At 44.6% G+C, this 24,160-nt stretch overlaps 1 protein-coding gene across 1 annotated transcript in view; it reads left to right on the forward strand.

Moving 5' to 3' along the window:
• Window positions 1–24,160, forward strand: part of Vps8 (VPS8 subunit of CORVET complex) — a 203,649-nt gene that overhangs the window by 15,319 nt on the left and 164,170 nt on the right. The window contains exons 7-16 of the mRNA XM_036204062.1: window positions 2,133–2,257; window positions 3,943–4,029; window positions 6,954–7,021; window positions 8,162–8,315; window positions 8,410–8,469; window positions 10,710–10,817; window positions 14,106–14,186; window positions 16,387–16,557; window positions 22,501–22,575; window positions 23,745–23,780. Of these exons, the coding sequence (XP_036059955.1) occupies window positions 2,133–2,257; window positions 3,943–4,029; window positions 6,954–7,021; window positions 8,162–8,315; window positions 8,410–8,469; window positions 10,710–10,817; window positions 14,106–14,186; window positions 16,387–16,557; window positions 22,501–22,575; window positions 23,745–23,780 (965 nt within the window). The remainder of the gene's footprint in view (window positions 1–2,132; window positions 2,258–3,942; window positions 4,030–6,953; window positions 7,022–8,161; window positions 8,316–8,409; window positions 8,470–10,709; window positions 10,818–14,105; window positions 14,187–16,386; window positions 16,558–22,500; window positions 22,576–23,744; window positions 23,781–24,160) is intronic.

Genomic DNA, 24,160 nt, shown 5'->3' on the forward strand with positions numbered 1-24,160 from the left:
AGTAAAAGGTTTTAATAAGGGTTAAATTAAAGTTAAAAATTAGGGGAAGGCTAATTTGGATGAATGTGAAAATTGTAATTATATAATTCTGGATGTGAAATAAAGGTAAGACTTCTAAAACACATGAGACCTTGTGTATTCATGGTTTATTCTTTTTGAATATTTACCTTGGGAGTTAGAAATCTAAAATAACTTAAAAACTATTGAGTATTTTCTGTGTGCCAGATGGAGTCCAGCCGTGAATTGTCTCGGGCCACTTGTGTGCTATTACAGCCAGTTTATGAACATAGACTTCGTCATTCAGTGTTCATTTTGGATGGGAATGAGTACTCACCAAGAGCAGCCCCCAGGCTCTTTGGTAGCAGGCTGGTAGCTCTTACAGTTGCTGGTCTCTGGATCTATTCCGAGTGAAAGCCCCTGGGATAACCATTAGGTGAGGTGTTCAGGTCTTGGCCCTCAGAGAGGTCATACCAAACAGGAGGGAGCACATGCAGGCTGCCCGGGAGCGATGGAGGCGCCCTAGAGCAGGCCAGCTCCAGGCTCTGCACTGTTGGCTTTTGTTCCTGGAAGCAGTTAACTTTTATAGTCACACTTTCTTATATTTAAAAATTATTAAGGATCTGTTTATGGTATGAGTGTGCATGCAGTTGCTGTGGAGGCTAGAAGAGGTCTTCAGATCCCTGGAACTGGACAAGTAGACAGCTGTCACCTGTGGGTGCTGTAAACCAAACCTGGTTCCTCTGTAGGAGCAGCAAGTGCTCTTAACCACCGGGCCATAATAATTTTTTTTTTTTTATCTCATTGTTTTCAAGTAGGTATTATCATGAACTCTATACAAAATGAGCTTTTACTTTAATTTGCCTTTTTTTTTTTTTTGGTTTTTCGAGACAGGGTTTCTCTGTGTAGCTTTGCACCTTTTCTGGGCCTCGCTCTGTAGACCAGGCTGGCCTCGAACTCACAAAGATCCCGAGTGCTGAGATTAAAGGTGTGCACCACCACTGCCCGGCTTTAATTTGCATTTAATTGTTTAATTATTAGGTAATAGCATTAAATAAATATTTGAATACTTCCTAGGAAAACTTAAAAACGAATTTTCTGAGGTAATTTAACTGTTTACTCCAAAATTTTGCTTTCACTATTCAGTTCATTTGCTTGGTCAGCCTTTTCCATGTGGATAGCATAAATGTAAATTTAAATAAATTATTTCCTTTTTAAGTCTATTTTTATAACAAAAAATGTTGATTTCTGCATATAGGTGTTTTTACCTCATGTGTGTCTGTGCACTACATGTGTGCAGTGCTTGTGGAGGACACACGGGGGAATCAGATCCCCTGGGACTGGAGTTACAGACTCTCGTGAGCTGCCATGTGGGTGCTGGGAACTGAACCTGGGTCCTCTGGAAGAACAGCTGGTGCTCTTAACCACTAAAGCCAAATTTTAAATTAGTACATTTTGAATTTTGAAGTTTTCAAAGACAGTGAATGCCCTTTGGTGCTAAATATGGCTCAGTGGGTCAGAGCATACCCGCTGTGTGGGTAAGAGGATGTGAGCTCAAGTCCATAGCACCCATGTAGAAGCTAGCCTGGCCGAGCCTGCCTCTAACCCAGTGCTGGAAGGTGAGGACAGGTGGATCCCAGGAACTTTCTGGACAGCCAGCATAGCTGAACAGCAAACTTCAGGTTCCGTGAGAGGCCCCATCTAAAGAAATATAAGTGACGAGCAATATTGGAAGATGCCTAACATCCTCCTTGTCCTCTGCATATGAATGTACAGGCATCTGCATCTGCAATCATAGACAGACATGTACATCACACATGCATGCACACACACTCACAGTCACACACCACAGACCCCCACCCCACACATGCACACAGACACACACAGACACACACACACACACAGACACACACACACACACACACACACACACACAAAGTGGCATTCCCTGCATCCTAACATATTAGAAATAGGAAAAGAAAATTCAGCTGTAGGATGAAGCAGCTTAGAGTTGGCTTGTTTAAGAAAATGTATTTTCTTACGAATTTCTGACTTGTCACTAGCAAGTTTTGAGGCATGTTTTCTTGTAGGTCTCACTGTTTTATCTCAGGGTCTGATTCGCTTGCCTCCTCTAGACCAGAATCAAGCACTGCGGCTCTGCCTGGGCAGCACGAGTGTCGGGGGACAGTATGGAGCCATCTCTGCCCTCAGCATCAACAACGACTGTTCAAGACTTCTTTGTGGCTTCGCTAAAGGACAAGTAAGGTGACCCTGAAGTACAGTCTGAGTGTGTATAGGGAAGTGTCTTGAAGAGCAGGATACATGTTACGTGTTATAAAGTGATACATCTGGAGTGGCATGCCCATTAGTGCCAACCTGAGGTCTGTTAGTCTGACCTTTGTCTTATTTAGATTTTTAAAATAATTGTTACTAACCGATTCTGCTGCCTTCATATTCTAATGGTGTTTTATCTTAGTAGACAGTTTTTATAAAATATATTCTCGCTGGGTGGTGGTGGCGCATGCCTGTAATCCCAGCACTCAGGAGGCAGAGGCAGGTGGATCTCTGTGAGTTTGAGGCCAGCCTGGTCTACAAAGTGAGTTCCAGGACAGGCTCCAAAGCTACACAGAAACCCTGTCTCGAAAAACAAAACAAACGAACAAACTATATACACACACATACATATACATATATATATATATATATTCTCTTATGGTAGTAGTCCATAATTGTGGTTGCTTTTATTTATTTTTTGATGAGAGAGAGAGAGAAAGAAAGAGAGAGAAGGAATATGAATGAATGTATGTATCCTTGGGGTGTGCACAGGTGTAGAGTATGAAGAACAACTTCAGTCATGCTAGACTAGTGATCCCCAGGGATCTTGACTCCACCTCCCAAAGCTGGAATCACAAGCCCATATGCCACAGCACCTAGCCCCTTTTTTTCTTAAAGATTTATTTTTTCTACCTACCTACCTACCTTCCTTCCTACCTATCTATCTATCTATCTATCTAATTTATTTTTAAAAGTTTTTTTTTTCATTTTATATACCAATCCCAGTTCCCCCTCCCTCCTCTCTATCTATTTATTTTTTGTTTTGTTTTTCAAGACCAGTTTCTTTGTGTAGCCCTGGCTGTCTGGCTATCCTGAAACTCACTCAAGACCAGACTGGCCTTGAACTCACAGAGATCCGCCTGAATCTGTCTCCCTAGTGCTGGGATCAAAGGCGTGCACCACCACCTCCCAGTGATTTATTTTAAATTATGTGTGTGTGTTTCTATATGGGTTTGTGCACACAAGCACAGGCACCAGCTGAGAATGGAGGCATTGGATCTCCTTGGAGTTGGAGTTACAGGCTGTTGTGAGCTTCCTGTGTGGGTGCTGGGAAACGAACTCAGGTCCTCTTGGAGGAGAAGTAGTGTTCTTCACTGCCGAGCCTTCTCTCTTGCTCCAACACTTGGCATTTTTAAAGTTCTAGGGACTGAACTCAGGCTCCCGTGCTTCCGAAGCATTTTACCAACTGAGCCATCTCCTCTACCCTGTGGCCCTTCTAAATACACCGCTCCTATTGCTGTGTTTCCGGACGATTGTTTTGACATTTCCGTCTTTGTGGTGATAGGTCACGGTTTTTCTCATTCTCTGATCTTTGCATCACAGCTGGTTTGCTACGATACCTTTGGTGTGAATTTTTAGTCAGTGCTCAATAGATTGACTTATCAGAAGTGACGAGATCTGAGTGTTAAGTGGGCCGGGCAGAGGGAGGGCAGGGAAGTTGGCATGGAAGTAAAGGTCCGGTGCTCTAACGGACTCTCAGCTTGTCTTTTAACTCGATGGCTTTCGTCCTGCAACGTTCATAGACAAGGAGTAGGTTATTTCAGCCAAAAGGCAGATGCTTAAGTCCAAAAAAGCCGTCCATGTGTTCTTAAAGCCTTGCTTGTCTTACAGATCACCATGTGGGATCTGGCCAGCGGGAAACTTCTCAGGTCAATATCAGATGCTCACCCTCCAGGGACAGCCATCTTGCACATCAAGGTGACAGCTTCTCCTCCTCACGTTAACTTTATGTCCTTAACTCCTCGTGTTTTGTTACCATGCCTCTGTAGCCACATTAAACATTCTGATAAACAGACACCCCTACATTTATTTAACACGAAGCTGAATATTAGTAGTGACTCCAACAAGATACTTTCCCAGGTTAAAAACCAGAGATGGGTCAGAAGAGAGTCAGCTTCAGGTTATACTGAAGTCCAGCAGCAAAAGGGACGACTTGATCTGATCCCATAGTGGGGTTTGGCAGCTGAGAAGCAGCGCCCTGCTAAAAACTCCTATGGAGATTTTAAACACTCCCGTCACCTGGTTCAGTTGGCCAAGATTTCATTGCCTGGGGGTGTATGGCTGCCCGTTGTTGGAAAGTGCTTGAGGCCCCAGGCACCAACTGTGGAAGAGCCAGGGCTTGGATTATAGTTAGAAGTGAATCATTTGGTTTATTTTCTCTGAGGCCTCTGAAGGAAAAGCATTAAGGTCGCCGTGTTGGGTTTTCTTTCTTTTTTTTTTTTTTTACTCTCAGGCCTGAAAACATAAAACTGACTGAGGTAACGGGCTTCATTTATAGTACATGTGAAGCCTGCCTTTTCATGCTGGCAAGCCCGTGTTCAGAAGCATAAAAGGTAAAGGACTATATCAAGGGGATTCTAAAACCAGCTCTTCTAGATTTAATCATGTGCATACTTGGTTGCTTAGCTATGCGGCTCTCTTATCCACACACATGCTTTTTAAAGCCCGTAGCATCTGGAGTTGATATATCTGCATCTAGGTTAGCTACAGAAAGTCTTGTGTGACAAAACAGCATTGAAGCATTTAGGGACGGCGACAACAGCCAAGACAAGTTAGTCCTTCCTCTCTCGGGCACGGGGCTGATTTCTCTCCACCTCGTTTTCTGCAGCCGGTGCCAGCCTCTAATGTGACCATTGTCTGCACATGCTAGGACCTTTGAAATCAGAATCTACCTGTCATTTATTTTTGTGTTTTGCCCATAGTAACTGCTCAATAAATGTTTGCTTGAAGTAATAACTAGTCTCTATAGGGGGAAAAAGAAGAAATTATTGGGAGGGACAGTGAGAAACAGAAGAATTAAAGGCAGAGGAAAAAAGAGAAGGCTGCAGCTGAGATGAAGGTGCAGCTCCAGGAGCTGTGTCGTTGGGGTGATTTGAAAGTGGGGTTTGCAGACCCTGGCAGGAGAGAAAGGGAGCGATATGTGTCAGTGTTACTGGATCCTGGACTAACATCTACTTGCCTTGAGTAACTAACTCATCATTCTCCAGACAGTCTGGTATTATCAACAGCAGTCCAGGTGTGGATCCTGTGCACTAGTGTGTGTGTATGATTCTACAAATGTTTGTACCAGTTTTAAAAAGTACATACTCGGGTTGGGGATTTAGCTCAGTGGTAGAAAGGCCCTGGGTTCTATCCTCAGCTCCAAAAAAAAAAAAAAAAAAGAAAAGTCAGGTGGTGGTGGCTCACACCTTTAATCCCAGCACTCTGGAGGCAGAGCCAGGTGGATCTTTGTTAGTTCAAGGCCAGCCTGGGCTACCAAGTGAGTTCCAGGAAAGGCACAAAGCTACACAGAGAAACCCTATCTCGAAAAACCAAAAAAAAAAAAAAGTACATAGGCAAACAGGAGAAATGAAACAGAAACATGAATGCTCTGTCTTCTGCATGGGACCGGCAGCTGCTCATCTAGGCTTTGAGAGAAAGGTTGGGGACGTCTTTGTTGGGAAGGGGGGGGCTTGAGGGAGTGTTGTATAGTCGCCTCTTGTATCTCAGCTCTCTCTGAGTAAAAGTGGCTCATTCAGAATGATTCACTAACTTTCAGGCTTTCTAAGGCAAGTCCCTGTAAATGTTATAAATTCCACCATTTGCTTTTATATCCAGTAGCATTTACCATAACATACCTGAACATAAGTCTGCATCATTGTGAAAGCCGTTGCTTTGAGTTTTCCAAGTTAGGTTACAATCATTCAAATACATTCTTAAAAATGGTCAGGGAGTATGGGGCAGTGGTAGTGCATGCCTTTAATTCCAGCACTCAGGAGGCAGAGGCAGGTGGATCCCTGTGAGTTCAAGACCAGCCTGGTCTACAAAGTGAGTTCCAGACAGCCAGGGCTGCATAGAGAGACCTTGTCTTGAAAAACAAAACAAAAAAGTCAGGGAGATACCCATTTACAAAGAGTCACTTACTCAAACAAGTTTATTTCCTAAAGATCTTAAGAATCTTACTAAAAAGTCATCAACTTCAGTGTATCCCCACGGTATTATAACTTAATATCAAGTCATAAAACCTTAATGTAATTACCAAGCCAAGAAATCAGGGTTTTTATCAACTGAAGTTAGTTTTTACTTTTATCCTGATGAAAGGTTGTTTTACTTTAAAAAACAAACACACATTATTTATTGTGCGTTCATGTTGTGGGGAAGGGCAGATGTTATCTGGAGCTTGCCGAGCTCAGAGCACAACTTGTGGGAGTCAGTTCTCTACTTCACCATGTGGGGGCTGAGAGGCTAAGCGCACTTGCTGTCCTCGAGGAGGAACCACGTTCGATTCCCAGCACCCACGCCAGGCAGCTTACAACCACCTGTAACTCTGTTTCATTGTGTGAGTCCCTGGGGTAGAATGCATGTTGTCAGGCTTGGTGACAGATGCCTTTGCCTCTGAGACATCTCATCACCCTGTTTGCTTTTTGAAGGCCTCAGTTGTTTTGAAGATACTGAGCTAATATTATTGGAAGGAAGGACAATTTTGTACTTTTAAAGAGGTGAACCAAATCTGAGCTCTTTCATGTGCTAAGTGTGTATTTTGTTTTCGGAATGTATGTTTTTGTCCCCATGGTCTATTTTTAAATACTTATCTTGTCTGGTTGTTTAACGTTTACCAGAAAGTAAGCTCCTTCTCTGTTTAGTTCACAGACGACCCAACTCTGGCGATCTGCAACGACAGCGGAGGCTCTGTGTTTGAACTGACGTTTAAGTAAGGGACTAACGGACGCTTGCTGGGAATGGAAGGATTAGCCGTTTAATGGTCTGAAATTGAACATGCAGAGGCCTGGAGAATCCAGGTGTTTGCAAACAGGTTCTGGCTGTGTTATAGTTACCTGGGGAGCTTACAAGACATGTGGGAGGCTAGGCCTGGTCTCCATGATTGTATCTCAGGTCTGAATTGGGATTCCAGACTTGGACTTCCCGGGAGACTTCCATGCTCCCAGGCTAGAAACTATTCTGCATGGTTCACTAATTTTAGTTTGGGCTCCAAGCTCACTGGGTAATGGCAGGTCTGAAAAGGGGTTTTCTTGCCTTCAAATTGTCCTGTTTTACTTGTTAAATAGGAGTAAGAATTGTCTAAGTACCTGGAGAGTGTTTGTGAGGCTAAGGTTTAAAAGTGTAGAATACAAAATAGAATGTGTATTTTGTTTTTGTAAATCCTCAAGGTTAATGTCTATTTGTTGCTTAGGTTTTTCATAGCTTCTTAGATACTGGGCACAAAGTAATTGCCAAAACAGCATGAGTCATTTACCCAGCTAGTGTTTCTGGAACATCACCTGTGTGCAGATATTTGTCTAGACACCAGAGTTAGAGTGACGAAGGGTCAGAGTTTGAACAGTTGGAGTGAGCATCGGGAGACAGGCCCAAGCCAAAAAATAAATGCCATAATTGGGTAGATTTGAGTGGTGTGAGGAGACAGACCATTGTGCTGGCTTGTGCTTGACCCTAAGTCAGGAAAGGAAGTCTTCGGTGGAAGGTGATATTTGAGAAGAAAGAGCTGAGTCATCAGAGTCAGCAAATGAAAATCTAGTGGAAGGGGGCAGTCACCTCAACACAAGGCACACTTGGGGATGCGAAGGAGCTGGAGTATGGCTGCCTGGGTGACGGGGCAGGAGAGGCGTAAGAGCCAGATCCTGCAGAACGGAGAGCTGGGTAAAGAGTTTGGACTTCATTTCCAGGCAGAGGAGCCTGTGGGGTGGGGACACTGGGAGAGTGGCAGGTGTGTCTGGGCAGTGAAGAGAAGCTGTCCCGTGGAACGCGTAGCTAGGAGTGGCTGGCTGCTCAGTGGCTGGAGGGAATAGTGTCTTGGGTTGTCACTGGGTTGACTGTGGATGTCTTACGCTTGCAGGAGAGTGATGGGAGTGAGGACGTGTGAATCGAGGTGTCTGTTCAGCGGCTCCAAGGGTGAAGTTTGCTGCATTGAGCCCCTGCATTCTAAGCCCGAGTTGAAAGATCATCCTATCACACAGTTTTCACTGTTGGCCATGGCGTCTTTAACGAAGGTAGGCACCTTTAGAAGACAGAACTCTTAACTTTAGGAGACATGCAACAGTTTGCAAGGTAAATATTGAAAAGAATATATATTTTCTCCTGTAGATACTGGTCATTGGGTTGAAACCATCCCTGAAAGTATGGATGACCTTTCCCTATGGACGGGTGAGCATGACTTTGTTTTATTGGCAAAAGAAAGGACAAGCCCGGAGGACGGAGGGAGCGATCTGTAGAGTGGTTCTATGCAGTCGCCCAAACATATAGCTATGGAATGGAAGTGAGCTCCCAAGGGCACTGGCTTAAGAAAACCAAGCAGGGTAAAGTGGCATCTAGGAGTCATGCTAGGTTGTACTTTGGTATCTTTAATTTTTTTTAAGCCTTTCTTTCATGAACAGCATATTCAGCTTGTTTCTAACCTTGTTCGACACTCTGTATATTGCTGTCCTGACTCTTTATAGTTACACCCGCTCTCAGGCACGCATTTTCTTAGTTTCATTCACTGCTCTTTTGAGGTCAGTAAAATGTCCTCATTGGCTTAACACTGATGGGCAAGCTGGTGTATTGAATGCAGCCTTGCCACAGTGTCCAAGACCACGGAATGACAGCTGCTTTGAGTGAAGGCCGAGCTGAGTGAGGGCCAAGCTGAGTGAGGGCTGAGCTGAGTGAGGGCTGAGCTGAGTGATGGCCGAGCTGAGTGATGGCCAAGCTGAGGCAGGGTTATGCTCATTGTCTGCTTCTTTGACACCATGAGTGAGCATACCCCACCCACTATGAAGCCAATATGAATTAGCAAAACACATGCTTTCCATAGGTTCTGTCTCTGATATATGTCACCTTAGAAGTTGTTATTTTTCAGGAAGTACAGATGATTTGATGGGTTTGCATCTGTGGATTTAACCAGCCACAGATCATTTTCAGAAAAGTTTAGATCCATACTGAATGTGGACAGACATGTTTCCTTGTCATTGTTTTCTAAATGATGCAGTGTAGCATCTGTGTATATAGCATTTATATTGAATTGTAAAGCAATCTAGAGATGAGATAAAGTACATGGGACAATGTACATAGGTTATATGTAAATACTTTGCCACTATATGTAAGGGGTAAGCCTGGAATACATTACCTGTGGACATCCCTTTCCCCTTTCCTTTTGTTCTTGATGTTGTTTGTAAGAGAGTTGGGGTCTGCTTTGGAGGAACATGGATGAGATGCTGTTGTCTCAGTCACTGTTCTATTGCTGTGCAGAGACAAAGGCAATGTATAGAAGAAAGCATTTAATTGGGGGCTTCAGAGAGTGAGTCCATGACCATCATGGTGGGAAGTGTGGCCGAAGATAGGCAGGTCTAATGCTGAAGCAATAGCTGAGAGCTTTACATCTGATCCCCAAGATGGAGAGAGAGAGAGAGAGAGAGAGAGAGAGAGAGAGAGAGAGAGAGAGAGACAGACAGAGACAGAGACAGACAGGGTCTGGCATGGGTTTTTGAGACCTCTAAGCCCTCCTCTAATGACACACCTTCTCCAAAAAGACTACACCTCCTAATCCTTCCCAAACAGTTCCACCAAGTGGAGACCAAACATTCAAGTGTGTGGAGCTGGGGTGGGGGTGCAGTTCTCATCTGAACACCACAGCCACAGAGAGGGAAGACACAGAGCCATAGCTAAGATAGCTGCGGCCTGGACTGGAGGGAGATGGCTCTTGTTTCCTTGTTGGTGTCCTGTCGTGTCTCGGCACTAGGAGAAGCAGGTCTGTCCTTCTAGATGGCAGACAGGTAGAGGTTACCAGTGACATTTCTCAGGTTAGCTTCATTGGCGCTCTGAGGCTTTGATCATGAGGTTTGCATCTTTTGGAATGTTTTACTGATGTTTTCATTCATGAACATTCTCAAACACTTGTTTAAAGAATTTTAATGAACGACTAGCGTTCTTGCCGTCTAAATCCTCTTACCAGTTTACTGCATTTCCTTTATTATATATCTGTGTATCTATTCATCCTTCTACCCACCAAGATATTGCAGTTTTTAATGGGTTTCAGAGCAGAGTACAGAAACAAGAACCTTCTGCTTTGGGCATTCAGCATGTATATAATTAACTAGCGTTTCTTAATTGTTTAGGTTTCGTTGGTGTAAATTCACATATGATAAATATACAGGTCTTGAGTGTACATTTGTTGAAGTTGGGCAGATGCATGCATTTCTGTAACCCAAACCCTGATGAAGATGACAGACAGGACCGTCAACCCAGACACTTCCTGTGACCCTTCCTACCCAGTCCCTGCTCCCTGGAAACAAGCCTCATGGGAAGCCGGGAAGGTCTTAGCAGAGCGGTGCTATTTCTTCAACAGATTCTTACTTTGTCCTTTACGTGTCGACTGTGATGAGTATTTTCCCGTCTCTTCTTTGACTTAGATGGATCCATCCAGTGTTCCGTTGCTGGCCTGGCACTTCGTGGCAGTGAATAACCATGTGAATCCCATGCTTGCCTTCTGTAGAGGAGATGTGGTTCATTTCCTCTTGGTAAGCCATGATCAGTGGTGGGTCTGTAGTAAAGCTCCAAGTGTGTGTGTGTGTGTGTGTGAGTGTGTGTGTGTGTGTGTGTGTGTGTGTGTGTGTGTGTGTGTGTGTGTGTGTGTGTTCAAATATATATATTTCCCCCAGATTTAGCTGGTAATTTAATGTTGTGTCAAAAAAAAATCTGTGTCACTGTTGTAAGTCTTTGGAGAGAGTGTGTATGAAGCCTACTTAATTTGTATTTAAGACTTTCATGTTAAAAATGGAGAAAAACTTGACCTCTCTTGGTTCCTTAATCCTCATGGTTTATTTCTTTGGTTTCTTCGGCTAACAAATAATTAATGGTTTGTCTGTATGTGTGAGCTGCATGTGTCCGATTGTGAACATGTCTGTAGTAATGCGGTCTGTACATGTCTGTGTCTATTTGTTAGAGAGCAAGGGCCGTTTGCACAGAGGCCGATGAAGGAAGTATAAAGCATTCTTTCACACAGCTTGTGCACTGTTTGCATAGCGAAGCCAGAGTTTCTGCTGCAGAGGACAGTTAAGTGCTGAACTGAACGATTTGATGATACTCCAAAGTTGTTATTAAGAGCACATAGAGTGTTTAGAGAGGTCTGTGCATTGGAGGGAAGGCAGTGAGCTTCAGTCACAGAGTTAGGCATGTGTCTGTGAAGTCTCCAGACACCGGTGTCTTGCTCAGTGGAGCCAGCCAGGAGCCTCTCAGTGCCTTCCTCCTTCCGATGTGCTTGGTCATGGTGCCCATATTGTCTTCCTTTCTTCCTTCTGACCCCGTCATGGTTGGTCACTTCCCCAGTGTGAACTGCATACATGTTTGTCCTACACTCCAGCCGGTCTCTTTACTCATGCAGATATCTCTGTCAGCAAAGATCTGTGCGTCTGCTGCGTGCACGCCTCCCTGTCACCACAGTGAGCACACCTTACCATTCTCCCTCACTGCGCTGAAACCCAGTCTAGGAGCCGACTCTCCTGTCAGCTCTGGGCAGCACCTGTGTGTAAAGGATAGCTGGTGAATGTTTATAGAGCTTTTTAGTGGAATACAGTCATGTTCAGTCATCTGTATTTCATTTCATTTCATTAATTAATTAATTAATTAATTAATTAGTTAGTTAGTTAGTTTGTTTGTTTATGGCAAGCTGTCATGTAGCCCAGGCTGGTCTCAAACTCACACTGTTACAGTCATGGTCAGTCATCTTTCTTTCTTTCTCTCTCTCTCTCATCCATCCATCCATCCATCCATCCATCTATCTATCTATCTATCTATTTATTTATGACAAGCTCTCATGAGCCCAGGCTGGTCTCAAATTCACATCGTAGCTAAGGCTGACCTAATGCTCCCATTTTTCCCACCTTTACTTCTCGAGTGCTAGGATTATAGCATGCACCACCATGCCCACCACCATGTTGTTTGATTGCTTTCTCACTGCAGCGGTAGAGTTAAGTAGGTCTGGCAGACTACACGATCTGCAGAGCTATTGACTGTACAACCCTTTACAGAAAAGTTTGACAGCCCTTGATGGGGCGTTCTAGGTAAATGGAATGGTAAAGATGTAATTGGAGTACAGTTTAGGATCAGTCTGGAAGGAGCACAGATAATGGGTTTCCAAAGGTAGAGGGTTGTAGGTGCGTGATGTGCTTAAGCAAATACATTTTAAAAGAAAGGCAAGCCTCTCATCATACAGGGTCTAGGAACCGAGAGGTGTGAATTAGAGGCATTACATCTCTACATGGTAGAGTCAGGAAATAGTCAGAAGAAACCTTTTGTGTAGATTTCAGATTTCAGCATGTGATCTGAGTTGAAAATCAAAGGAGAGAGGGACTCTCAAGTGTCACGCCAGACGCCCAGTGTCACGCCAGACGCCCAGTAGGCAGACAGCAGGGCGGAGAGCAGATGACCATTTCAGGACAGAGAAGGCAGAAGGCTGAAAACCACAGGAGCACTGTGTGTGAGCTGCGACCGTCAGTGCAAGGACGGCTTCATTTGGGCTCACATTTCAGACATTTGGCCCTTGGGTCAGCTGACCTGTGGGGAAGATGCTGCATCGTAGTGGGTGCATAGAGTAGAAGCTGACCACCTCATGGTGGGGGGGGGGGGGAGAAAGAGCACATCTACAGCAACCTGACTTCTATCCAGGAAGCACTGTGTCTTGAAGATGCCAAACCCCCACCCCCATCCTGCAGTAGTGTCACAGGCCGGTAACCAAGACTTTTTAGCACATGGATCTCTGGTGGAGACATAACTAAACCTCAACATGTGATTTTGCTGGACGCTCACAAAAGGTGAAGAAAAAGAGAAGGCAGCAGGAGAGAGGGGCCGAGGGACAAAGCCTCTGGGGCAGAATCAGTTCTGAGGTAATACAGTGCTAGAGCATGATCCCGGAAAGCAGGCTGGAGAGATGAGCACTGGACACAGTGGTCCGCCAGGGTCTTGTTAGATGTCGGGTTAGCAGTGGAACGGGGTGGAACCTCCATGAGGAAGTGGCTTCTAGAAGAGCATAGTCGTCAACATATCGCTCAGCTGTGAGGAGAAGAGTGGTTAAATATGTCTGTCCAGGGAAGTAAGTCCAGGGAAGTCTTTTAGGGAGTGTTTTTATTTTTGAAGATGAAGTCAGAAATATGTTTGAGAGTAAGAGAAAGAAGCAGATCTGTAAAAGGAGCAATTGACTATGCCAGAAAGGGAGGGAAGACATGAAGTGGGTGGGTGGGGGGCGGGGCAGGCTAGAGTTTTGGGGGAGGGCTGTAGAAAGCCTTCAGGAGTAGGTGGTGCTGGTGTGATCTTCCCCGTTCAAGACACTTTGTACCTGCAGCACAGACTTGTGCTTGGTGCTGTAGACGTGAAACCGAGACGTAAGGGGCCCCTTTCTCATGGCTACGCCCTGCAACTTCACAGGTGGCCAGAACTCACGCTCTCATGGGCAGGTGACACGGTGAAGCGGGCACTACTTGAGGTCAGCCAAGAGGTGGGACTAGAGGGGAGGAAGGCTAGAAGACAGACGTCTGGCACACTACTGTGGGTGCGCAGGAAAACGCGGGCAGAAGTGGGTGCTAGACCCCAGGTGCTAACACCTGTGTCAGCAGCACAAGGGGCTGTGTGCTGCTGTTCTTCTCTTTAGGTGGAGATCACACAGTGGCTGAGGTGTCTCCATTTCTATAGCAATTTCTCGGTCAGTAATTTTGGTTTATACTGAATGGGAATCATATTCCAGGTGGAGTATAAATTTTAGAAAAATCTTTCAAATAATGCTTGATATCCAGGCTGTTTTCTCTCCTCATCAGGTTAAGAGAGATGAGTCAGGCGCAATCCACGTTACCAAGCAAAAGCACCTTCACCTGTACTACGATCTGATCAACTTTACTGTGAGTATTATCTAAACCACGTCCCGTTTATTTCGGGTGTTCCGAATCCCAGGTGTATTAAAGCTTCCAGGGTTTCTGCCGTTGTCCAGGGCCATCAGGGCCCACGTTAATGCGTCCCATCACTGTGGAGTGCTGTGCTGCGGCATGATGTCTGACTTGGTGTGATGCCAGGTCCTTGTTGCTTTCTGCCCAGAGTCCTGCCGAGCACTGGCAGGGAAGATAGGGTTTTCTTGAGTGTTCTAATACCTCAAGCAGGAGTCTGGGTTCCAAAGAGCTCAGGTCTCTGCAGAGCCATGGTTACAGAGCTTTGTGTGTAGATAGGTTTGCACGTGTGAGCTTCTCTTAAAGGATTTAGCTTGTGTTACCTGTTCTTTTCTTGTGACTTAAACTTTGCCAAATTTTTACCTTACTTCTCAGTCCTCAGGGTGCTCTGGTTTAAAACAATGAGGCTTTTTTCTGTGTCAGCTTTTATGTTTTGTTTTGCAGTAGTGGGTTGATTTCAAGAACAGTGTGTTTTATGTTCAGCATTACTGGTACTCGTTTTAGCATCCAATAGCTGACGTCCAGTGAAACATCGTACACAGCATGAGTATAGCTGGCTTGAATTATAATAGAATGGCTCATTTATCCAGTAAAAAGCCTGAAAAACTTTCCCTTCAGTTCATTAATGTCTACTTTCTTAGGATATAGTTGGCACAGTCAGATTTCCAGAACTAATATATGATACACAAACTTAGTTGCATTTTTTTCAGCCAAGTTTTCCTACGTTGTGTCAGTTGGCCTGGAACTTCTGGGCTCAAACATTCCTCCAGCTTCAGCTTTGCAGAGGTCAGGGCTGTAAGTGTGCTCCGCCATGCCTGGCCCACACTGCTCTTGCAGACTCACTCATGCTCTGTTAATTTAGAAATACAGGCTGAATGTCCTGCTGTAGTTACCTTCCTGTGACAAAGCACCGTGACCAAGGCAACTTACAGAAGAAAGTATTTCATGAGGGCTCACAGTTTCAGAGAGGGAGTCCAGGACTGCCACGGTGGGAACATGGCAGCAGGCAGCAGGCAGGCATGGTGCTGGGGCAGTACTTGAGAATATAACGTCTGATCCATAAGTTGGAGGCAGAGAGAAAACCAACTGGGAATGGTGTGGAATTTTGAAACCTCAAAACCAATCCCCAGCGACACACCTCCTCCAACAAGGCCACACCCCCTAATCCTTCCCAAACAGTCTCACCAATTGGGACCAAGCATTCAAATATAGGAGCCTATGAGGAACATTCTCATTCAAAGCACCCCACATCCCTGTTCTGAAAATACAAAATTCTGAAGTGCTCCAGAATCTAAAACTTTTTGAGGACTAGCATGGTAGTACTAGTACTAGTACATTGGAAAACTCCACCCTTGACATCATGTAATGAATTGTAATTAAAATGCAGGTGCAGTAAAACTGCTGTGTGAATTAGTCAGGGTTCTCTAGAGCCGTGATCCTCAACTTGTGGGTCACGACTCCTTTGGGGGTTGCATATCAGATAATCTTCATAGCAGATGTTTACATTATGATTTATAACAGTAGAAAAATTATAGTTAGGAAGTAGCAACAAAATAATTTGATTGGGAGTTACCACAACATGAGGAACTGTATTAGAAATTGCAGCATTAGGAATGTTGAGAGCTACTGCTCTAGAGGAACTGAACTGATAGAATGAATATATATTTAAAGGGGGTTTATTAGAATGGCTTATAGGCTGTGGTCCAACTAGTCCAACAATGGCTGTCTACCACCAGAGCGTCTAAGAATCCAGTAGTTGTTCAGTCCACGAGGCTGGATGTCTTAGCCGGTCTTTTTTAAAAAAAATAGGCTTTATTTCAGTGCCAAGAACCGTCCTCTGACCATCTAGGTTTGTGAGGTTTAAGTTGCTGCTTTGTTTTACTAATATAAAAAGTTGAAATCAATTTGTTGTTGTACTAAGGTCATTTGTAAAAACACAACGTTCCACAATGTGTTAGTTCTTAGCCCTCCCTTCGACCAGCAGAATGTCATCCGTCACTGTGACACCTAGCACTGTGTTCCCTGGGCCGATGCAGTTGAAGTTATTCCATGCACAAGGTCCTCGATGTCACATTCTGAGTGGCAGAGCCCCCTTTGTCCCGAAAGGTTTGGACCAGTCCAGTCCTTACTTTCATTTTGTTCTGTGCTTGAATTGCAGTGGATAAACTCACGCACAGTTGTGCTTTTAGACAGCGTGGAGAAGTTGCATGTGATTGATCGGCAGACGCAGGAGGAGTTGGAGACAATGGAGATCTCAGAAGTCCAGCTGGTCTATAACAGCAGCCACTTCAAGTCACTGGCCACAGGAGGAAACGTTAGCCAGGCTCTGGTCAGTGCCTCCCTTACCTCAGCACTGCCCTCATCACTGTGGGGTATTTGTTTGTTTGTACTAAAGTTTTTCTGCCTTGGTGTTGAAGTGAGTATGAATGCGTTTGTAAGGATTCAGGATTATGACCCCAAGCAGTACTTCTTTTTACTTACTTCCATGGAATAGGCTGGGGAGATGGATCAGGGGTAAGAGCACTTTCAGAGGACCTGGGTTTAGTTCCCAACTCTGATTTGCCAGCTAACAATTGATCTGTAATTCCAGTTCCAGAGGCATCTGACGCCCTCTTTTGACCACCACAGGTACTGCATGCACATGGTGCACAAACATACATGCAGGCCAAACACCATGACACATAACATAAAAATACATCTGAAAAAAACTAATAAAACCCCAAAAAACCCCAAGGCATTTTAACTTTTATACTTAAGGAAAAAAAAAAGAAACAATTTTTGTGAGGGAGAATTTGTAAAGGAATTGAGCTGTTGACAATAAGCCTAGTAGATTTAAGGGAAGAATAACTGGAGACGGGTAGCCTCAAGGCTTTGGTAGCTGTCTTAGTTAGGGTTTCTGTTGCTGTGAAGGGACACCATGACCATGGCAATAAATGTTTAGAAAGGAAAACATTTCATTTGGGCTGGCTTACAGTTTCTGAGATTTAGTCCATTATCATCATGGTGGGAAGCATGGCAGTGTGCAGGCAGACATGGTGCTGGAGAAGGAGCTGAGAGTTCTGCATCTTGATCCAGAGGCAGTAGAAGGAGAAACTGTGTGCCACTCTGGGTGTAGCTTGAGCAGATGAGACCTCAAAGCCGCTCCCACAGTAACACACTTCCTCCAACAAAGCCACACCTCTTAATAGTGCCACTCCCAATGGGCCAAGCATTCAAACACATGAGCCTATTGAGCCATCCCTGGCTGTGGATGGGTCCTGCAGAGAGTGTAAGGAGTCGGCAGGAGAAGGAAGTGAGCCAGGCCATGGTGGTGGGGAGAATCTTGCAGCTTTACTGACTAGCAGCCAGAGTGTTTCTTTATTTATACAGAATTTAGTTAGCAGGGATACATTCATGATGTTCCAAAACATAGATCATATCATTTTTGTTTTGGACATGTGTTTCACTTTCTTTGGCTCATCTTTTAGTCATCATCAATAAACTATGACAGAACAGAGTTATCATTTCCAATCATTTTCCCTCAAGTTTTGACATCATTAATAAACAGAGTTATCATTCTTACTCATTAACCCCATAGCCCAATTTATTTTGAGAATGTAGAGGCATATGACAGCCTGTGCTCAGGCTGGTTGCTTTGGTTGCTTCAAGGACACTAGACCAAAACAAAATCTTCAGCCACCCTGAGCATTTTGCCATGTCTCAAACAATGTATTATTAACTCTTAGTGGTCAGAGTGCCCAGGAATAATCCTCAGGCTAAAGCTACTGTAGTTATTATTCAAATTCTGGCATAATACAATCAGTGTTCACATTTCAATCTTTATAGAATTTGTCTATATGTCTTATCCTGGCATTCTGTTGTTCCTTGGTCATATGACATTATAGTAGCTCTACATGAGCTAACTTCTAAGAGAGGGAGGTCCTAACACCTCATACTTTTATCATCTTTCCATACTTTGCTCATCAATATGTCTCCATGTAGGGCAGAGTTACATGCCATGTAATTGTCTGAGTGTACAGTGGGAAGAGCCTTGTAATCTGAACTGTGGCCAACTCTTCTAGCCCACGGGGATCTTGTTGACCTTTTTAACTTTACTTTGTTTTGAATATCTTGTTCTGGGTAAGTATAGGGACAGATGTTTCAAGAATGTCTCATAGCCTCATTAAGAGACCTCTGGCTTCTTTATGTGTCACAACCTCCAAGGCATAAGGAAGACCTTCAAGTAAATAAGGATATCTCCCTAAAAGTGTGGGGGGGGACAGGAGATAGTATGTTTAGGACTTTCCTGGGGAAGCTTAGAAGCAGCATTCCTGGGAGAAGGCATAAATGATTCATAAGGAATTTTCCATCAATCCAACATCCTCAAATTGTACAAATATTAAAAGTGCCCCAAGTGTGTAACAGGTGGAGATGAAAACCAAAGGTGGCATGGCAGCCATCATGTGGCTCAGCTTTGCTGGATCTTTGTCAAGCAGCTGTGCTGGCTTTATGACTTCTGCCATTCCATTCAGATGTGGCTGTGCCAGTGCCTTAAGCAATTTATGTCAGTAGTGTGTAGGTAAGCACTGTGAATTTGTGGTCACGTGTTTTCCTAAGCCATTCATTTTCAGGAAAGGAGGACTGCTTTGATATGTCTGTGGGAAGCTTCTTATAAGCAAGAGTGCTAGTGACCATCTTTAATGGTGTCGGCAGCACAGTCTGTGGGCCTTGCTTCAGTCTTTCTCCTCCTTGTAACTTCAGGGCACACACACTGTACATGAAGGGTGTTCTAGCCCCACCATGTACAGAACAGGCCATGCAGCATGCAGTGAGCATGCTAAGGCAGCAGCAGCCAGTATCTCAAATGCAGGCATTTCCTGCGGTAGGATGGCTGTCAGGGCTGGAGAGATGGTTGAGTGGCTAAGAACACTGGCTGCTCTCATAGGAGACCTGGGTCTGAGTCCCAGCACCACATGGTAGCTCACAAATACAACATAATTCCAGTTCCAGAGGATCCGGTGCCCTCTTCTGGCTTTTTTGGGCAGTAGGCATGCACACAGTACACATCCATTCATGCAGGCCAAACATTCACACACACACAAAATGAAATGAATCTTAAAAAGAACACCATTAGATTTTAAACTTGCACTTTTAGCCAAGATAGAGAATGGGGAATTAGATTTACTTTCTTGCTTAAAATACTAAGAAGAAGGAGAAGGGGAAGGGGAAGAAGAAGGAGGAGGAGGAGGGGGGGGGAAAGGAGGAGGAGGGGGGGAAAGGAGGAGGGGGGGGAAAGGAGGAGGAGGAAGAAAAAGAACCCCTTCTTTAAAAAAAAAACCCACAAAACCAACACTACTACTACTACTACTACTAATTAGGAACAAAACAGACAGTTCAGTTCTCAAGACCCTGGGCCCAGCAATGATGGATGGCAAATCTGAGATCAAGCAGAGAACAAATGAGATGAGGTTGTTAATTCTTTACCGTCTGGTCCTCTGGTTTTCTGGCTTGTGGCTTAGGGAAGAGGAACAGAACCTGGTGGACACTGCCACTGAGGGAACAGAGCTGAGGGTACAGGGAGAGCCGGGTGGTCCATGTCTGTGGACGGTGCTGCAGAGTCTCCTGGACTCTGCTGGACAGCCGTTCAGCATGTGTCTAAGGAGACTGCCCAAGGACAGGGGAAGAGCCACTACAGGCCGAAGGGAATTATATCCAGGGCACCCATGGACTTTCTGCTTCCTTAGACCAGCCAGACCAGCCAGACCAGGCACTGGCCAGGGCACTCAGGGGTACTGCACCTTAGTAGTTGCACTTGAAACAGAACATGCTGGGCTGGTAAACACTGAAAAAATCTTAAAAGCAGATGAGACGGGATCAGACTGGGGTTGGAGGTATGACCCAGTGGCACAATGCTTCTCCAGTGGAGGCCCTGGGTGCAGTCCCTAGAATACAAGCTAGCAAGCACACCCCAGAGGACAGGAGCAGAGCAAGTAAAACACAAGAATATCAACGTGGAAATTACTGTGCACCACCGAAGTAAAGCTCACAGTGTATGCCTTGATTAGAGATCCCTCGGTATCCAGAGAGGGAGGAAAGCTTAGACTGGACAGGGAGAACCAGTCAAGACCTGCTCAGCCCTGATGACGCAGAAGTTGGGATGAGCAGACAAGGGTCCAGCAGGTTTTGCCCTGTTCTTTTGTTCCGTGTTAGTTCTTTTAAAGTTCACATATAATGGTTTCCTCACGCTGTCTCATACGTCGGCATTGTTACACTCCATCCTCATTCCTTTCTCTTTCCACTCCCTCCCACACCCCTCTCCAGCGGTCCCCTTCTGCTTTCATATCACATGTCATTTTTACCCTCTACTTCCCACCTCCCCTAAGATCTCTTCCTGTCCTCTCATGATCCTCTTTGTAGTTTTGTGACTTAGGAGCACACACACACACACACACACACACACACACACACACACACACGTAACATTTTAAATTTAGGTTCTGCATATGAGAGAAACCATGTAGTTCTGATCCCACCGAGTCTGGCTTATCTGACTTAACATAATGATTTCCATTTGCACCCATTTTCCTGCAAATGCCATGATTTCAGTTTTCTTTATGGTTACATTCAATTCCCTTATGTCATGGACCATTCTTCATCCGTTCATCTGTTGAAGGACACCTAGACGGGTTCCATCTCCTGGCTGTTGTCAGTACTGTGATTAGTATAATCCTAATCCTTGTGTTCATAGAGTAAAGGGAAGACGTGGGATCAGAGATCCAGCAGTGAACACGACAGCTTGGAAGAAGGCAGAACTACTGGAAGGGATTGAGGGCGGGTCGGGATGCAGAATGAAAGATGAACGAACTTGATAGAAGAGATGCAGGATGGGGTTTCCTGGAGAAACCCGTGGCGCCAGTGTTAAGGTGTGCAGAATAATGGCAGCACCCTAGTCTGGTGGCCGTGGCCGGAGCAAGCCAGTCATGAAGATCACCAGGCAGAAACTGGCCAAAAAGCATCTTGGCTTCTTAGTTTTGTCTTCCCATCCCCAGCCCTCCCAGGAGCTGAGGATTGAACCCAGGGCCTTGCACTTGATAGGCAAGCGCTCTACCACTGAGCTAAATCCCCAACCCAGCATCTTGGCTTCTTTTGCAACAGTTTTAGTCTGTAAGCCTTAGGAGATCCTGCTGCTCAGCACTTCCTGTCAGGTGGTGCTGTGAGGCCGTATCCAGCTGCGTGAGGGACTCGAGGGACACAGCTATGCATCGTGAGGTGTGTGTTAAAGAAGCTAGAGTCCGTCCTGTTTAAGAGTGCAGTGAGTGACTCAGAAGTCTGCTGTCCGTCATGGGGGAGGGAAACCCTCGTTCTCCTTGAGGTGCTATGTAGGCTGCTAAAGGAGGAAAGCATTCAATAACCCAGCTGTGACACCTGAATCACAGCAGTGACCAGCGGGACAAGATTTCCCTAAAAATACAGTAGCGGCATTCATATCTTGGTGGCAACCAGCAGCTGTCTGACTTGGTGTAAGACGCGCTCAAGGAGAGGGAGACCATTCCTGGTACTGAAATGAGGCAGCCGCCTGTGGCTAGTGAAGGCCCCAGCACATTCCTAACTGCTTCCTGATCTGACCTCTGTCGTTCCGCCCGTCTGTATAGGTGTAGCTGTTACCGGGTAAGTAGCAGGTCGCAGCAGTTTGCAGTTACGTTGATGAGTTACCATCTCCCTCCCTTTGCACACTATCTGAGAAAGAAAAAGGCCGTTACGGAAGTGGATGACTTCCGGAACTTGGTCTTCTCAGTCACTTCCACGGGCAATCATTTGCCGATAGGTTAAAACTATTTGACCTCAAGTGTTTCTGCATTCAGCATTCTTTTACAGTTTTTTTTAATTTATCATTTGTGTGTGTGCACCACAGTGTATGTGTGGGGATCAGAGGGCGACCCTGTGGAGTCAGAGGTCTTCCTCTTCCCCTTCATGGTGCTGGGGCTGGAACTCGTCATCAGCTTGTACGGAATGTCAAACTGCTGAGCTTCTCACAGGCCCTGTGACTGACCTTTTTTCAAAAAAATAATTCATTTTTATTTTGTCTGTTGGTGTTTTGCCATGAGTGTTAGGTCCCCTGGAACTGGAATTACAGACAGTTTTGAACTGCCATGTAGGTGCTAATAATTGAACCCGGGACCTCTGGAAGAGCAGTCAGTATTCTTAACCACTGAGCCATCTGTCCAGCCCGTGATTGACATTCTTAGTGGAACTTGTAGCATGTGTGATTTTGCCTTGTTTGTGTATTTGGCAGGCTTTGGTTGGAGAGAAGGCTTGTTATCAGTCCATCAGTAGCTATGGTGGCCAGATCTTCTATCTGGGGACAAAGGTAAGCTTTACTCACTCTGCTCTGTGTGTGTCATCAGGATAGCTGATGAAGGAGGTGGCTGATAAGGAACAGTGCATTTCGAAGTGAATTCTGACCAGCATCGATCCAGAACTTACAATAGTTATATAGCCAAAGATTTTTGGTTACTTAACATTTTCTTTTTCACTTAAGATCTAATTTTACTTTTGTGTAGGTGCTAATAGGACACTTATTTTCTTGATTCAGAGATATGTTTTTATAGCCTTCCTTAACATTTGTTTTAATGTCAAGCATCTAGTTTCTTTTTTTAATTAGAATTTTTATGTCTTGCTTTGATCAACATATACATTGCAAAGTGACTATTATAGTAAGTTAATTAAGAATCCAATCCCTTGTTTAGTTACCATTTGTGTAGGGGATGGGGATGCTTAATATCAGCTTCCTCAGCAAATTTCAAGGTAGTATCTAGTTCCTTTCCCTGCTGCTGTGATGACAGAAGTAACTTCAGGGAGCAGGGCTGATTGTAGCTCCCAGTTCATGGTACCCATCATGGCAGGGAGGTCAGGGCAGCTGGAGCTTCGAGCAACTGGTCATGTTGTGTTCACAGTCAGAATGAGTGAACAGTGGATGCTCACAGCTGTTCGGTTCCTTGTCTCTTTTACATAGTCCAGGATCCCCTGGGCAAGGACCCCACGTACAGTCAAGATGGGCCTTTCCACATCAGTTAATGTAATCAGGAGAATCTCCTATAGACATGTTGACAATTGATACTAGACACCACAGGCAGGAAGGATCTAATTATGTGTAGCTGTTGTAATTAAAGTGCTCTTTAATGTAGATCAACTTAAGATACATTAAAGTGCATTGAGGTGTTTGACTTAGAATAATTGGCATTAGAGCAATTTATTTTTCAACATAAAATGGACAGTTTTCTTCATTGTTAGAATTCAACCAGAATGTTGCCAAGTTGGTACAAGGAGTGAGCCTAGATTGTCTGTTTCCCTTGAGTGAGAGTTCCTTCACTCTTCCGTGTGAGTACTTGAGGACCCGCTAGTCAATTCCAGGGTATATTTCCATTGGAGATGTGAAATGTGTTGTGCTTAGAGACCTGAAAGGAGATGTGTGGCTGGAGCAAATGTGTCTCTGAGCGACTCTGCTAACGGTCATCTTCATCTCCTCCTGTTTTCTAGTCTGTTTACGTGATGATGCTAAGGAGCTGGAGGGAGGTGAGTTCCCAGTGATCTTCTGCGTGGGAACTGAAGTGGAAGCAGCTTCATGTTTTTGTTGACTTTGCAGATGATAATTTGAACTTTTTAATGTCAGAAGAATCCATAGAAGCCATTTTAACTGTTAGGTACTTGATATGCTAAAACTGGTTATATCAGAATTTGGTAACTGCTCTGCTATCCGAGAAGATAGCATGGAGAAGAATGCTTTATTAATCAATGAAAGTTAGGAAGGGATAGCTTTGTTTGTGTAGTAAAGCCTCATTTACAGGTGATAATCTGTTGTTTTAAGTTATTAAAGGAGTGTAAAAAAAGAATTGCATTTGAGTCTATTCAAGATAAACAGTGGCTTCATCAAGAGTTTACTCCCATTTGAAATA

This window comes from Onychomys torridus, chromosome 12 (genome assembly GCF_903995425.1).
Source record: "Onychomys torridus chromosome 12, mOncTor1.1, whole genome shotgun sequence".
NCBI classification, from domain to species: Eukaryota; Metazoa; Chordata; class Mammalia; order Rodentia; family Cricetidae; genus Onychomys; species Onychomys torridus.